The sequence below is a fragment of the Simochromis diagramma genome, unplaced genomic scaffold (genome assembly GCF_900408965.1).
Source record: "Simochromis diagramma unplaced genomic scaffold, fSimDia1.1 OVJJ01000216.1, whole genome shotgun sequence".
NCBI classification, from domain to species: Eukaryota; Metazoa; Chordata; class Actinopteri; order Cichliformes; family Cichlidae; genus Simochromis; species Simochromis diagramma.
Genome location: NW_024386883.1, coordinates 3,904,400 through 3,921,763, shown reverse-complemented (window position 1 = coordinate 3,921,763; position 17,364 = coordinate 3,904,400). Strand labels below are relative to the sequence as shown.

The 17,364-nt window shown below is 39.5% G+C and overlaps 1 protein-coding gene across 3 annotated transcripts in view; it reads left to right on the top strand.

Moving 5' to 3' along the window:
• Positions 1 to 17,364, top strand: part of cadm2a (cell adhesion molecule 2a) — a 211,103-nt gene that overhangs the window by 162,759 nt on the left and 30,980 nt on the right. For all 3 annotated transcript variants that reach the window (XM_040033149.1, XM_040033148.1, XM_040033150.1), the window contains 2 exons: positions 7,579 to 7,731; positions 10,428 to 10,565. In XM_040033149.1, coding sequence (XP_039889083.1) covers positions 7,579 to 7,731; positions 10,428 to 10,565 — 291 coding nt within the window. The remainder of the gene's footprint in view (positions 1 to 7,578; positions 7,732 to 10,427; positions 10,566 to 17,364) is intronic.

Genomic DNA, 17,364 nt, shown 5'->3' with positions numbered 1-17,364 from the left:
ACGTGTAGATTCATCAGCCAGATGAAGTGTTTACTGACAATTGACAGTGATAGCGGACATCATCATCACTATTCCAACAATCCTCTCCTCACAGACAAGCATAAACACACTCGACTATCGCTAAATCAAATTTAACACACGTTTGTAATGACGCTAATTCAGTTTATAATAGGGTTTATTCGCTCGGTCAGCAGGTGGCGGTATCCTCGTACACTGGGGAGTACACTGCCATTAAACGAACAGAAGAAGAAGAAAACATCTGCACATGCGCGGTACGGATCAGGTAGACCCGATTTGTACGGTAAGACTTTACACATGCGCAGTAAGGATCGGGGAGTCCTGATCCGTAACTATCTTTTTATTTTTCGTTTTTGTCTACATTGTACTGAAATGCTTCATTATTGCAAACATTTTAAGATATACTTGTTATTCTTAACATCTTAACAGATACTCTGACCCATAACTATCGTAAAACGCTACGACCGGAAGTAGAACCTTTCGCGCATGCGGGGTACCGATCGGGTTTCCGGTACGGATCGGGTAGTGACAGCGGCAACCGCACAGCAACAACAACAACAACACACAGGGCGCCCTCTGACCCCGGAAGGACACACCGTCGCAGCGAGAGGGCGTCACCCGTCACTATGGCAACATAAACAAAACATAACTGTACAAACAGAACCCCGAACAGCCCTGACCCGCTACATAGCCCCCACTTAAGGGGTCAGTCGTCCCCGACGACCCCATTAACCCACACAAAGTCCTGCAAATGTCCAGGTGCCTTCTTTTGGCGCACCGGCCGGTCACGACCGGCGGGGGAAAAGTCACTCGGGTCAAAACATGGAGTGCCACCATCATCCCACTTCTGACACCAATGTGGCAAGCTCAGACAAGGAGGAGACGGAGGTGTCGTTTGGTCTTGCTTCCCGTGAGCTAGCCAGGGAGCAGAGCCATTTATTGACATCTGCAGAAGAACACTGCCGCTAGCTAACTGCTCAGCGCGGCAACCGCACAGCAACAACAACAACAACACACAAGGCGCCCTCTGACCCCGGAAGGACACACCGTCGCAGCGAGAGGGCGTCACCCGTCACTATGGCAACATAAACAAAACATAACTGTACAAACAACCCCGAACAGCCCTGACCCGCTACAATATGCTGCTGAGAATATAGCCCAGAAGAAGCGTATAGTATAGCTTTTAGTTTGGAAAGAGCCATTTTTCTGTAATAAACTCTCTTTTCCAAAGATGAGTGATTCCTCAATCAGATACAGGGCTCGCAATATCGCTAGCCCAACGTCCCGGGGCTAGCGATTTTTCCAGTCGGGCTACCAAAATCTATCTCTGCCCTGCCCGTCGGGCTATTATAGGAAGGAAAATATATGTCAATGCTTTTGCATTCTTTCGGAAATGTAGCTGGGTAATTATGTCATTGGCATCGATGAGCCACTGTCAATATGTGACATATTGAAATCGCGTTTGAATTTGCGCTTGTTTTTTGCTTTCATTTTGCAATCGCGCGAACTGTGTATAGAGAGCGACAGCACTGGTTGGTGAGTGATGATAATTTGCGCACAAATTCCTCTGACATCGTCTTATCAATCGTTAGCTTACTATGCAAACATGACAAGTGAAATCTCCCGCAGCAAGCTTAAACATGTGAGAGGTTGATCGCACAGAGAATCGCTGACCGTTATGTGTGTGTAAAAGCAGCAGGATATATATATTTTAGTTCTGCTGAGCCAAATAAGACAGGTCAGGGTGAAGAAGTGACAGCCAAAGAAAAGCTCACCACAAAATGGAAAAGTTATGACAAATCAGACTATAAGGCAAAAAGAAAGTGCAACTTTATGGTTTCATGGACAAAAGAATTTCTGTGGCTGCAATATGACGAGCTATATAACCGGGGCTGCACATAAGTGGTCCGCAGGTGCGCATTCGCTGTCAAAAAAAAAAAACACGCACAAGATATGAAGTTGCAACGCGTGTTTGCATACATAAGATTTTCTGGAGGAGGACAGACATTTGTTTAGAACTCTTAAAGATGTCGAAGAAGCTCCTTTAAGCAATTACTTTGGTGTTCCTCCACCTCCAAAGAAATGTCAGATGGAATCCGAATCACAAAAGAAGCGCGTATTCTCGGAAAAGTGGTTGCAGGAGGTGAGCTGGCTTCAAACAAATGATGAACGCACAGAGATGTGGTGCAGAATGTGCCGTGAAAATCCCACTCTAGCGGACAAAAACAGTGCTTTTTATATGGACGCAAACGCCCGTTGCAACTTCTTATCTGGTGCGCGTCTTTTATTTTGACAGCGAATGCGCACATTCGGACCACTTATGTGCACCCGTGTAAATAACATGATGTTCTGCCGGGTGTGTTGTTGGTTTTCTCTCGATTTCTGAGTTGACAAGCGCCTTTGTTACTGGGACCAGTCATTTTAAGAAAGGCCCCCATTAGAACCCATGAGAAATGCAAGAAATGCATTATTGCTCAGTCTGCAATATCTTTCCCAGAACAAACACCAATTGCAAATAACATACTAAAAATAAACCTGAAAAATCTCTTTAGAACAGCGTACTATGTTGCAAAGAGTGAACTACCACTGGCAAAATTTAGCAGTCTTTGCAAACTTCAAAAAGCAAATGTCCTAGATCTTGGTTCCACTTGTCTCTTACCCGTGACTTCAGTGGAAATTTCAAATTCAGGATCTGACACAGACTGATTCATGTCCTACACAGTTCTCACAAGTTCATAGAAATTTCTGTTCAATTAGAACCAAGTATTTGAGTTGATGATTGTAATTTTTATATGTATTTGTATATTTTTTTTCTTCAATAACTGAAAAGCATGCTCTGTTGGGCTGAGATCAGATGACTTGGTCTTTGAGGAATATTCCATTTCTATTCTTTGAGAAACTTTTTGGTTTCTCAAAGGTTTAGGTCATTATGGCTGTGCATAGTAAAGTGCATAATAGATAGTGAAGTTTTAGAGTATTTGGCTGAATCTGGGCAGAGAGTATAGCTCTCTGTAAACCTCCAAATGCATCCTGTTTCATCTGTCAGCAGTCAAATCGTCAGTAAACACTAGTGACACTGTAACACTTCCACTTGCAGCCATACATGTTCATGCCATAACATTGCCTTCACCGTGTTTGACAGATGAGGTGATATGCTGTCATTCCGCTACAAGTTAATTTTCATTTCTTCTGTCCTAATCTTTTTAGAACTGTTTTGTTTAGGAAAATTCAAATCTGGCCATTCTGTTCATGTGCGTTACCAGTGATTTTTCTTTTGCTGTAAATCCTCCACGTGAAAGCATCACTGGATTGTAGACTCTGACAATGATGTGGCTACCTCAGCCTGAGATCGTTCTTAACTTAGTTAGATCATATGAGTGGGTTTTGGAAACTGTGCAATGATTCATTTTAGCTTCTGCTGTCTTTCAGGATGTTTAGTGTTGCTGATCAGCCTGCGCAGTCCTTCTTCTTCTTCTTAAAATGTACCTGATTGTTGATCTCTTTGTTTTGGATTTTCAGCCTAATGACAGCCTCTCTCATTTACATAAACATGTGTTTGGACCTCATATTGAGAGTACAAGTGAAAAAAATAACCTAAGAACAGGCCTGACCATGACAATGACTTGTCAGTTTTTGATTAATTGTTTTTTGGCACTGGTATAAAAGTGGCTTTAAATCTAAAACAGTGAATTTAGTTTTGTTTACAACCTTTTTTAAAACTTTAATTACTTTAAATTAATTTAAACTTTAATTATTTTATTCTTTAAACTTTTGTTAAACTCCCCTTGATTAAATATGAAAATCTTTATGTCACACGTTGATTATTTGATTTACAAACCACTGTATTGGTGTACAATGCTAAAATTACAAAAATAAATGGAATCATTGTCCAAAAACATATACACCTTACAACATTTCTAGATAAGACAGACTTTATTTGTAACTTGCTGATCAACTGGTCTGATTATGGAAGTGGGACTGAAATCTAAGGGTATTTTTACTGTTAGCAGTATCCTTAACAGCTATGTTATGATTTCATGGCTATATATAACAGCTTTCATGTTTCTAAACCCAGCCTGAATCCCCTCCTTCCAGGGGGCTCAGGATGATCCTGCTTTTTGGCATCAAATCTATCCTGATCTTTGCCTGTAACTACTGGAGGAAACTACTGGAGGAACACATGACTGGATTACAAAATCCGGATTATGTATCGAATAATAAGAATCATATAAATTCAGTATTCGAGGAGTATTTAATCGTCTTTCTCCATTTCTTTATCAGGAGGTGATTGACAGGATTTTCCCACTGATTCAATCAAGTTTTGTTACAGCTGAGTCACTTTACAATTAATCGCATTTATTATAAATGTAATGTCATCACAGCAAGTCAAATCATTCTCATTACTTTGCTTAAGTAAACCAGCAAATCAGAAAAGTCTAGATGCTTTTCAATGAACTCCTCATGCCCCTCATTCTCTCTCAAATCAAATCTTAGAGTGGGATTTCGAAGAGAGGACAGGATGAAGGCAGAGTTGTATCGCGACAGCAAGCGAGCCAGCTACAGTAAATGTATTTCCTGACATTTGCCTGCTCGTACTTCCTTGCCCAAAGCAAATAAGACAACAGTTGAACTGAAGCATTGTTTAACTTTTACACATTCACAGGTTAGCGGAGCTGCCTGAGTAGACAGAATGAGGTCTTAGGGTGGGTGGAAACAGAGAAACTGAAAGACTGACAGAAAGATAGATAAACAGAGACAAAGAGCAGTTTTTGTCGGGATTTAATCCATATTTGCCTTATTTTATTTGTTGGGACAAAGTCTATGCATTTGTTTGTGTAGTTTGATGACACGCGACAGGAATCCTATCTGTTCAGGAGAGCTTTAACCATCAGCTGAACTGGCAGCGTATTAGACTGAAACTAATTCTGTGGTCTTGCATTAACGGGCATGTGAACTCATACAGACACTCACAGAAACAGCAGTGTACTGTCACTACACTGGAGCCTACAGATATGTCATGTGCTCATATCAACTTGTCATGTCTGCTCAGGCTCTGTACACAACGTGTAGCGATAACCGGTGTTGTGAAGAACGGGAAAGGACAGAACAAATGCAATAATAAATGAGACAGAGCAGCTGTCGTTTAGCCAAACCGATTACAACACTTTCGCCATCGACGGTAGATGTTTAGCCTGGAACCCACAAAGCAAAGCCTTCATGTCTTGGCAGACCAAATGACACAGCATTGCTCACTGACATTTCTCTTTATTTTTCAGCTCTGTGATCACAGCATGCACACATAGAAGCTTCCAAAATAATGCACCTAGAAAGGCTAGAAATGTGCCACTGTCTGACATTTACAAAGGTACAGTTTCCACTACGTATAGATTATTACCTGTGCAACACTGAATGCCTTCTGCTTCACAAAGTTTTAATGAGAATAGAAGATGAGCAAATTTTTCACGAGTACTGTCACGGGAAAAACTACACGTAAATCCCCAAAATTATAATAGTGTACGGTTTGAAAAAAATGTTTTGCAACACATAGATTATTACCATTAGACTTTCCAAAGTTATGAGCAATTATCTGGCCCAGTTCTTCTGTTCTTTGTTACACGTATTCTGAAAATTCCCAGAAGAATTGTTTGGTCCAGGTTCATTTTGGTTCTACATGAAATCTTTTCAATTCAGATTTACAATATCCCCAGTACCGTTGTCTACTGGGCCAGTAGTGTGAGGCAGTACAATTATTTCTTACATCTCATGTTTTCATGCTTGGATGCCCATCAGCAAAAAGAGTAACATATTGATGAACTGTAAAGGGTGCAACTATCCAGCTTTGCAATAAGACGCCAGCTGAACCAGTTAAATACAAAGAGAGCGCCAGCTTCTTTCAAAGAATTTGAAATGAGGCCTGATCTATATCTTAGCCTTATTAAGGTGCCTATTAAAAATATCTAATTATGTATTACTCCATTAATAAATTCAAGTGACTGGGAAATTACATCCATCCATTTTCTTAACCGCTTATATGTTTCAGGATAGCAGGGCAGGGCTTGAGCCTATCCCAGCTATCATAGGTCACCAGTCTATCGCAGGGAAATTGCATCCATCTCTAGTAAAATTACATCTGATGGTCTAGCTGCAGGAATATAACAAGATACAATGTATATTTTTGCCTTACATTTAAAAGATGTTTCACCTAGTATTGCGTAGTATATAAAAATTAATTAAAGTTTGGATTGGAGTTTGAAGAAAGGCTGAAAAGCTTAACGCTTTATGATGTTATAATTGATGTATTAGATACCTTGGGTATCATTTCTCATAATTCTGCCAGCCAGACTAAAGTACTCCTCAAACAGACTGTGTAATAGCTTTTACTTTTCAACCCTGTCTAGAGAGGCAACAAAACCCAGAGTGTTTTTTAAAATGATCATAAGATACAAATACGCTTTCAAAAGCTGACATGAAAGAAAATGTAAACATCTGTACAGAAATAGTCATGCTATCTTTCTGTTCTTTCCTTCAATCCAACCATACTAAGTCACACATGCGCACACACTGTACTTGAACAAGGGGAGTTATGAGTCACTTTCATGGAGATTAAAAGCAAAGTAGCCTTGGCTGCTCATATTAAATAAGGTTTGTAGAAAGGCATTATACTAGCAAAAGGAAGGCTTGACTAAATCTTCCCGACAGCCAAGGCCACAGAAACAGCAGGAAAGAAATTTCTGCACACTTTATAGTTCACACAGCCTTTTTTTCTAATTGCAAATTAGTGTGTAGTTTTTCGACTGCTATTTCCAAGGTGTCGACGAATTTTATTTAATTTTTTTTTATTTTAGCGCACGCTCCCGTCCTATCATAGACGTGAAGTCTAGATTGAAGAGCCCTCTTGTATCTTTAAACTCGCCATTCAATCACAGCAAATCTATTTCTACTTGCACATCTTGCCAAATTCTCATTAAGCCTCACTCTCTGCCTTTTATTGCAATATTGATCCCCACTGCATTCGGTTATGTCTTTTGGAAGATTACATTTTCATATAAGTAAATGTCTGCAGTGGTTTACAGCAGTGAAGGCTGTGTGGTATAGTTTAATGCGGTGGTTTGCTGATGCATTCATTTTTAAAACTAATGGAAGAAAATCAATTTCATTGGTACTGATAGATGATTTTATAGAGAAGTTCATCTAGGATATGCATTAATTAATACCGAGAGCAGATGTCGAAACTTTAGGGCTTCTGCTGTCGTTTTTTTCAGAACAAAGAAAATGTTTTTTTCTTGTTTTGTTTTTTTTTCCTCATGAGATGATTATAGATTGGTTAATCTCTTTCTGCGTGCTTTTTAAACTCTCTTTCTCTCTATCTGTGGATGCAGTTTATTCCCTATATGGACATCAACACTAATGCATTATAAGAACCACCGTTCAAATATTACAGCCTTAAACCCTGTACCTGTCACCGCACTGTAGAAGTCCACAAGTTTCTCCCACAGCTGCTAGTTTACAGTTATTTGAACATTTTTCTAACTATCTGCCTCTGGTTATCTGTGTTTCCAGCTCTAAGGGACAACAGAATCGAGCTTGTGCGTGCAACATCATCAGAGTTGACCATCAGCATCAGTGATGTCACGCTGTCTGATGAAGGCATGTACACCTGTTCTCTCTTCACCATGCCTGTCAGAACGGCCAAAGCTTACCTGACTGTTCTGGGTGAGTACAAGATCCAAAGCAAAAGCAAAAACTCCACCTCAAAGGAAAATTTCATAGATGGACGTTATAGCAGCTATAATGTGTGTAAAATCTGTAGTAAAGTGATCTAAGTACATGTTTTTCCTCTCTCTCATTTGCCATGGCTAAAAAATAATATATATACTTTTTTTTAAACTCTGAACGGTGTTTTAAAAAATAAAAAAATCAGCTTCCAAATGCAACACATACCCTTTAGATTTCCTTTTACCTCAAGCAGAAATTGTGCAGCCTTACTGGAGCCTTGCTTTTCTTTTTTGAGGCTATCAGCTTATTGGTTTGCTGTGATGCTATGTTGTTAGAAATAGCCTGTTGCTTATGCCTGCAAATGCAGATAAAAAATAGTGTACACTGTTAGTACCTCCCTCCCCTTAGCAGTGTTTGTGTTGTGATCATGGCCTCACACAAACATTGTCTCATTTCTTGCCACTGGGCTTATTATCTTGCCAATTAGTTTTTGCTAATCTTAATAGATGTGCTTGTGCACTCCAGGATCATTAGCTGGCTCTCTGTGTTAACAAGCATTCTGAGAATTAGACATTAAAGGCTACTGCTCAATAAGAATATGGAGAAAATCATTTTGCAGTTTTGAACAATAGTTAATGGTGCAAGCTAGAAAACAGAGAGGGTGATTTAATAAACACACCAAATAGTCTGGGGATGGCCTGGTTTATCTGCCACTGCTTTGGGACCGTAAGCACTGGGGACGAATAAAAGAAAACACTGAAAACGATTTTGGAAAAAAACCTGTAATACTACAAATATGCAAGCTTCGCATTCAAATGATTTGGTGCTGGAACAAAAATATGTGCTCATCTGTTGCCAGTGTGTAAAGCTGATGAGAATGTCATCAAGGATAGTAGTGTTCAACCTTTTACCTGATGGCACTCTAGATGTTACAGATATTTTGAGATAGAGTTCAGCCTACAGGTAAAATAAATGTCTGTAATAAATTTCATAGCAATCCATCCTATAGTAGTTGAGACATTTCTCTAAAAAATGTGAAAGTCCTGAAGGTAAAGTAAAAGTAAGAGCTCTGAATAATCAGGAATTCATCCACCAAGGGCCATCAATACTGGCACATTAATGCCTGGTAATCTTTCTTAAGTCTGAGTCATCAAAGTAGCAGGTTTACCAACAGACTATTTCTGGAGCTTAACTATGGGATGCATCGTTAGCTGCTAGCATTGCCGCTAATACGGCTAATGCTGATGCATGACTTGATGTGCTTAGTATTCGATCAGTAATTGAAAAAGTATGCAAATGTTATCAGTAATGGATATTACCTTTAGCTCTAAATACCTTATGATCGACCTTAATTCTCAAACGCTTAAAGGAAATGCATATATATTTATGTGTTGATCAGCATAGTAAGCACTGTAATCGCACACCACCACAGAAATTTGTGGAAACAGTGAAATCCAATTTCCCTATTTTCCATGTATCAGAAATTGAGCTCTTTTCTGCGTGTTCAAAACTCAGCTTTATAGAGAGAGGGTGTAAAGCTGTACAGCCTATAGCCACCCAAGGGGAACGTGACTGTACACGATGAACAATGCACTTGATCTGCTTTTATTCAGTCTGGAGGAAAATCCATCAAATACTTTTCTGAGTCAACCCACACGCACTTATTCGCACACCACCGTTCTTAGCTGTTGTGGCGCTCTTACTTTAGATACTTCAAAACTAAGCAATTTGCATTAAAAAAAAAACAGGCGCATTAAAAATCACATGTATAATATTAACACATGCTTATCGCTAAATTGTGCCTCTGCCGAGCAGCAGCTGTTGTTGGGATTACGTATGCAGTTTGCGCCTTCAAACAAATGGGAAACATAAAACAGGAGGACCTTTAAACTGTGGCAATAAACCTTACAGGAGGTGGTGAGACGGACAAGGCAAGAGTCAGTCAATGGCATTGACTGACAGAACTTTCAGTCACTCAGCCGGAGGCAGACTTATTGCTCATTGACAGTGGAAGGGCAGACACCACACATTTAAAACACTCATTATGGGAAAGGCCAGTGATTAACATTTTCTGTAAATAGTAATGGCCTTGTCTGCGGTCACAGCCTTGTCACACACAGACATACAAAGCATACTATTTGTCAGCGTACAGTTTTTCCTTTGATTGATGTGATGATATTTGGGGTTTTATGTTTTCAAGGGAAGTGTAGTAGTGAATAAAAACCACAGGAAAAACTGTGGAATTGTTCTTTGATTGCACATTGATGTGTTTTTATGTATTTTATAATTCTGTGAGCATCAAAAACAAAATTCCTCTCTGCCTCATTGTATTTGTTTTGCAGCAGAGTCAGTGTTTTATGACCTGGAAAAACCAAAGAAACAAAACTAATGGTGAAAAATTATGTCTCTTATAATTTGGTTTGACCTAGCAGTGAAGCAGGGAATGACCCAGTGGTTAGAAAAAAAAAAATCCACCCACCCATGTGCCAGCACGAATCTTCTGTGATGTACCGTTGAGCATGTCGCTGCTTGGTGAATCTCTGTAGTCTGCTCTCTAATCTCCCTGCAGGTGGGAAAGCTAGGGGGGCGGGTGATTTCCAATAAGGCATACTAATATTATTGTTGTATAATGACACCCTGCTGCGCATGAATTAGTTCTGCCATTGCTGTGATCTCCTTTTTCCATCCTTCAGGTGTGCCAGAGAAGCCAGAGATCGATGGCCTGACAAAGCCCGCCATGGAGGGAGACCACATCACTCTGACCTGCATCACCCAGGGCAGCAAGCCCGCCGCTGACCTGCGCTGGTTCAGGAATGAAAAGGAGGTCAAAGGTATTTAACGTCATACCTGCGTTTACACGTGCATCACATCTATGGGTACTGTGGTTAGAAAACATGCCATCATGCAAGCAATTCTAAAAATCCCAATCAGAGTTGGTGAATGAAAAAAAGCACGTTTGCTTTTGTAGTCACCAAAAACAGGCTGATGATTCATTCGCTTTTGTTCAAAGATTCTGTTATTTTAAAACATGATCAAAGTATTTTATAAAATCAAAAATTTAGGCTGTTCTCTGTAAATTAAAGTAAAACAAAATGTTACTTTTTTATAAATGAAACTATTTTGTTACTTTCTTTGTATTCCGTACCTATTAGCTGTGCTCTAATAGCATCGCTTTCTGTAATTGGTATCTGCTGATTTACTGATATTTTAATACTCCCCAGTTAGCCCCACAGTGATCTCTTTGGAAAGCCGTCTCGCTGTGTTGTCAGATACAAAAAATATTGGCTATCACATTTCACAATGGCTCGTGATTGTGCTTTGTGATAAACAAACGGAGCAGAAATGTGGCAGAAAGTACTCATTTGTATTTCACAATGGATTTAAAATTGGTATTTTCTTTTTCATAAAACTATTGCCATAAAACTGCCGCTTTGGATGTCTCTACAGTGTATTCTTGTTCCGAACAAGTTGTTTCTAATAGAGCAGATTCAGCATGTGTCCTCTGGCCTGAGACCGATACATTAACCTCCCTTGTTATTAGAGGGCTGTTCTAAATCTCACTGACTGGACTACATACCTCATTTCCACCCTGCTCCCGCTCTGTTCTACTTGATGAACCGTCCGCTTTGTAATTGAACGAGACAGCGAGAGGGGGAGAGAGAAGGAAGGAGAGGAGAGGAGAGAGAAAACTGATAAAAGAGATTTGGACATGAAATGATGAAATAAAGTTTTTCAGGGAGAGGAGGAACAGATGCAGTTGTGTATCAAATAAAGTATATAACCCAGTTGGACAGACTGTCACAGATCATCACAGCTGAAGAACTCTTACAAAGGTTTCTCTGTTGATTCAGAAGGCAGATTAAAGTCAGATATCAAAATGCAAATTGCCTTTTTTCTAATTTAAATGACTGCTGAATTGGATTGAAAATCACACATTGACTTTTTAACTGCCAGAAAACAATGCAAATTTCTAGGAAGACGCTGTCAAAATCTTTGTATAACCCAACAGATCACTGAAACCTAATAAGAATAACAAGCAGGCAGGTGTTACACATTCTGAATACCCAATTAAATGTAGCAGAATAGGCTTTATGAGAAGGATTTGGGATGCGCGAGACAGAAACTCCCCAACATTAATTTCCCTCCTAATACAAAGGATTAATAAACCACATAAAATGTTTTTTTGCCAATGCAAAGATAATTTTTTGTCTTATTAACTCGGCATATTAATACTTTTATTTCAGCAGTCACAGACTAAATTAGTTATGTCTGTCATGTCTCTGGCACATATTTCTTCTTGTAACTAAATGGGATGTTTTTTCTTTATGTGTATTTTTTAAAATTACTTTATCAATAGATGCTTCTGCTTCTGCTGAGACACCTTATAAATCACCTGGTAAAGTGCAGAGCATGCTAACTTCTTTAATTATTATAATATTTAACAGTAAAATCACATTCTTTCAATTAATGTTGTTGTTGGGGGTTTTCTTTTTACTCTTTTGTAATTTTACCCACTACACTTAGTATTTCTTTTGTTCCCCTTCCAAAGAACAAGCATATAGCATATAACAGATTACAAACTAATTAGCAGGCTGAGTATTTTTTCCTTGCAGGCTTATTGTGTCTCTACGGGTGATTATTGCTACTCCCAGTGGCCAACTACTGAGAGAAGAGCTCCCTGTAAGGCACTGCTAGCCAGGACATTATGTTCTTTTAATTTACCACAGAAACAGGTAGTCAGTGATATCCTCTGTGGCTTAAAGTAGAGAAAATCTCAAGAGGATATGCTCTCTCATTAAGGTCAGATGCTATAATTTGCTGCTGAACATGGGCAACCGCTGTCTTTATTTCAATGCTTTAATAACTGTATAACAATATATTGTTCGATGTAGTTGTTTCTAAAATGTGCCTCGGAGCCGCCGTTTATAAAGCAGAACCTTGAGACAAAATATAAATGTCAGATTAGAAATTTTTTGTCAGACCCGCAGTTGGACTCGCTAAGAATTTCAATCCCAAAGGATGTTTGGCCTACGCTGAATTTACTGAAAAGCTCCCTGAGTTTCTGCCGCTACACCCTTTCCACCCGTGTTTAAGTCCAGACAGCTCAGACTGCTATCTGGCTTTAGGATTTTCTATGGTGCAGACATGCTCTCAGATAAGACTAAATCAATGCTGGTTTTCTACACAGTTTTAAGCAGATATCATGTTTATCTTTCATTTTAATTACTTTGATGATGAGATTGAATCTGTGTCATCACTTTTGTTCGGAAATGCTCAGAACGAGGTCTCTCCTAAAACGAGCTTTGTTAATCTCGCACACTGGATCTGAGCGAAGCGATTTACCAACACCTGAAAAAGTCACCTCTAACCAAACAAATTCATGAATAGTAAATAGAAAACTTTGGCGAGTGCTGGTGTCAAAGGGGAAAAAACATGGATCCCTTATAATAATCTGTCTTCCTTGACAAGTACGTGTCGGTCCATAAAGAACTGTTTCATAAAAAGCTGACAGATTTCAATGTTTTGAAAATGTTATGTTTTGTAAAGATAACATAAAAAGTGTTCCAAGTTAAACTTTTTAGTTTAAACAGCTTGGTTGTCTTTTTTTGTTTTCGGTTTTTTAATTAGATGCCTGCAGTGTAGTTGCTTTCTGCAATTTATTTATCAGACATATTCAGGACATGTTTGGTTCAGGGAAAAGCCAGCGCTCAACAATATGATTGACACAGGCACATTTACATATTTAGTTCTGCTTTGTCAATCACTAAAGCATGTCTGCCACTAACTGGACCATTTCTTGTACAAATAAGAAGGTGTGAATGGACCCAGTCGGTCTAACTTGTTATATATGACACCTTGTTATATAAGACACTGAAAGGCTGCTGCCATTCACAAAACATTACAATATATTTATTTCCTTTTATATATATTTATAAAGAAACTGGGATGCATTTAAATGGTTAAAATGAAATGAAACCAATAGTATGCATCTGATGGCTGGTGGTCTGGGATGTCCTCCAAAATGACAGACTAAAAAGAAAAAAAGCACCTAAAAGCAAGCAAATAGAAAACAGCATGTGTTAATACACGATGTATCTATGCACGTGTAGGTGGATTGGAGTGCACTTCAAGTGTTCATCATCCTGACAGGATCAGGGTGTGTTCAATGTGAAAAGCCATCTGATTGTGAGCGACCATGCTGGGAATAAATGACAATTGTGACATATTGGTGTGGGATCTGGGGGAATAGAGAAGATTATATTACTGGCAGAGCCACTGGAGCAGTCCATCACCCATTCGCATGCAGTTAACAGACACCCTATGCTAAATGTGGGTGTGTACATCTTTGTATACGTGCGTGCCTGCATGAGCAAAACAGACAGATGGAGCAGACAGCGTGCATGTAAGGACATAAGCTTGTGTGTGTGGAACAGAATCCAATATTCTTATTTCTCAGTCTCTTTGTCCCTCAGATCCCCTCAGTCCCCACCCAGTAATGATATATTTCTATCTCAGTTACACACCATAACCCAGAGAGACCTCTTCCAATATCACCACATGTAGAAGTTGTTTACACACCGCTGAACCAGGGGGAGCTGTGTGGAGACCAAGCAAGGCAGAGATGAAATGAATATTTATTTCAAATAAGGGTGGGGATGTTCTCTATCAGACTAGCATTATCATACTCTCTGACCTAAACTGTAGAGGTTATTGCTCCATCATGTAACGCAATAGCTCTATTCCAAGGGGGCTTAAGGGGAAAAAAACACAGAGATTTGATTCAAATTCGTTTGCAGTCACATCCCTATTCAGTTGTCAAACTTGTTAGTGAAGGACAAGATCTGAACACTATTTAAGGTCATTGTGACCTCACATTTTGCTACACTATCACTCAAATACTACTGACTGTATTCATTTATGGTTAATTGTCCAGAATTTGGTGCTACTCACTATTCGAACATTCGAATGGGGTTGAAGAGGTGAAGGGAAAGAGGAAAAAATGTGAACACTGTGAACATCCCACTATGAATCAAGTTCAAGAATTTAAAGAAGTTTTGCAGTTAAAAGAAAAAAAAATACACTTTTCAGCTGCTTGGGCAGTGTTAGACAGCTTTGCACAATACATAAAAAAGTCTGCGTTGGGACTACATTTATACTATCCAGCTCCCCGGGGTGCTGCGGATCAATGACCATTAAAGATGTAATTTCAAGATGGCTCCTGCAAGTCACGGTGACATGAATAAAAGATGCGTTAGATGCACACACAAAAATACCTCTTTACCCTCTCTATCCTGTTACATGTGCGCAACAAAGTACTTGCAAACACGCACATCTGACATATGATCTGTGGAAATCTGTTTCTATATTAATCAGCATTAAGATACAGGACTCAAATGGACAAACAAGATGTTCCACCTTTTTTGTTACTTTTACAATGAGTTTGAAAAAAAACTGAGTTTTTTTTCAAAGCTTTAAATAACAATATGTTAAGAATAAAGGGCGTAAGTGCAAAAGGTATATCCGACTCATCCTGTGAGTTTGAGGTTAACAGATTTAGACTTGCGCACAGAAGAAGAGATCATATTGCTACGCCCATTAAAAGCCACGTCCTAAAGGTGGAGCACCTGTCCATTTTTTTTAAATGTCAAGACACTGAGACTGACCAGACCGCTCCTTCTGGAGTGGAAAACCGTCTTCACAAATCCGCAGTACACGCTTCTTCGCTGTGAATGCTCAGGGAGTTTCATGTCAGAAAGGACATTATGATACTGGTCTGCCAGGCAGTGATAGAAAGTCTCCTAACATTTAACAGTGCTCCCCCCGGTTGTAGTCACACGTCAGTTAAGCACAGAGTCTAGCTGGTAAGGCAGATCAGTCAGGGGAAGATGCTTACAGACAGCCAACAGGCAAGCTCCCTGAATGCTGCACAGTAGCAGGAATAAGCGAGAAGATGGTGGACAGCACGCTATATCATCTCCACACCTCGCTAGAGCGGGAGCTTGCTGCATATTTTTGCTCGTTTTAAAGTTTACTCATCCTTATTGTTATGCAGCTCATCTGGCAGGCAAAGGGAACAGCATACATAGGTGCTAATCTGCCAATATTTTCTGGTAATATTGTGTATTTCAGCAAATTTAAATTTAAAATAGTGTTTAGTCTCGCATATATTTTGATTATTCTCACTCTCACCCGTAAAAGATTTGATATTGTTCTTGCTTGTGCAAGTTGCTTTAATTCTCAGATGGGATGCAGCTCAGGGTATGTTGAGTCAGCCCTCGGGCCCCTGCCGCCAGGATTAGTCAGGTCTGGCACTGTTGCTCATGATTCCTCCACAACCCCAGCAGACCTCCTCGGTCTCTCTTGTCGGTCCCTCTATGTTCTCTTCTTCGGCTTCAACTCTCTCCTGTGAAATCGCTTAAAGGGGTCAGATTCTCTCATTGTACGCCTGTCATTTCCATTTCTAATCCTCCGAGGCTCTGTCTTGGCTCACACCATTGATACAGAGCCATGAGCACCCACCCACAAAACAACCGCATTTGTAGCCAAATACTACCAGGCTATTTGCGGAAAAGAGGTACCACAGGTGCATATGGCAGCATAGTGCCATTTTTTTCTCCTTTTTTATTATATCGGGTCTACAGAGTGTGTTTGTAATGAGAATAAATAAAAAATGAATATGATTTTTAAATAAAAGCTAAAATTTGCTACAGTATTTTTTTCACATTATTTCCAGTTATCCCTCCATTTGCTACTGCTTATTTGGGTCACGATTGTGGTGTCAGCAATCTAATCTGAGATGCCATTGCTACCCTTTTCCCAACCACCAGCCACCTCCAGCTCTTCTGAGGGGACACCAAGGCTTTCCCATGCAAGGCAAAATAAATAATCTCACAGGGTCAGTTCCAGGGTGTCTTTCTGACATGCCAAAACCACCTCAACTGGCTCATTTTAATGCTGAGGAGCAGCAGCTCTACGCTAAGCCCCCTTCTGAATGACTGAGCTCCTCACCTTATATCTAAGGATGAGCCCAGACACCTTTCAAAAGAAGCTCATTTCTGCTGCTTGTATCTGAGATGTTATTCTTCCAGTCACTACCCACAGTTCATAGCCATATGTGAAGTTAGGTAGGAACGTTTAACAGTGATGCTTCGCCTTCACCTTCAGGTCAGTGGATGTTGTGTTTACTGCAGTTTTTTCCTCTACAGAATTATTTTTTCTGTCAGTTAAAAAATGCTTTCTGGTTTTATTTCCTTTGTAACATTACATATACATGTAAAAAAAAAAAAATTGCTGAATCTTTTGCAACTTTTCTTACTCAAGCCACTGAATATAATATGTCTGTCATGTAACAGTTTTTCTTTCTTCTTCGATTGACAAGCGAGAGCTTTAATGGCATGTCAATGGCAGCTGCTCTTTTCAGCTGTGTTTAAAATGTGATAAGATACTGTATTTATGGACCAATTACATCAACTCTTATCCAAACACTTCCACACACACACTTTTGTGCATGCTGATTGCTGCTCTTTATTGATGAAGTCTTACTTGGTGTTGGACAACTGTGATTATGTTCTCGAAGTGGATCTCGGAAGAGTCGGGAATTATAATGTTAATGAAATTAAACTTTGAGCG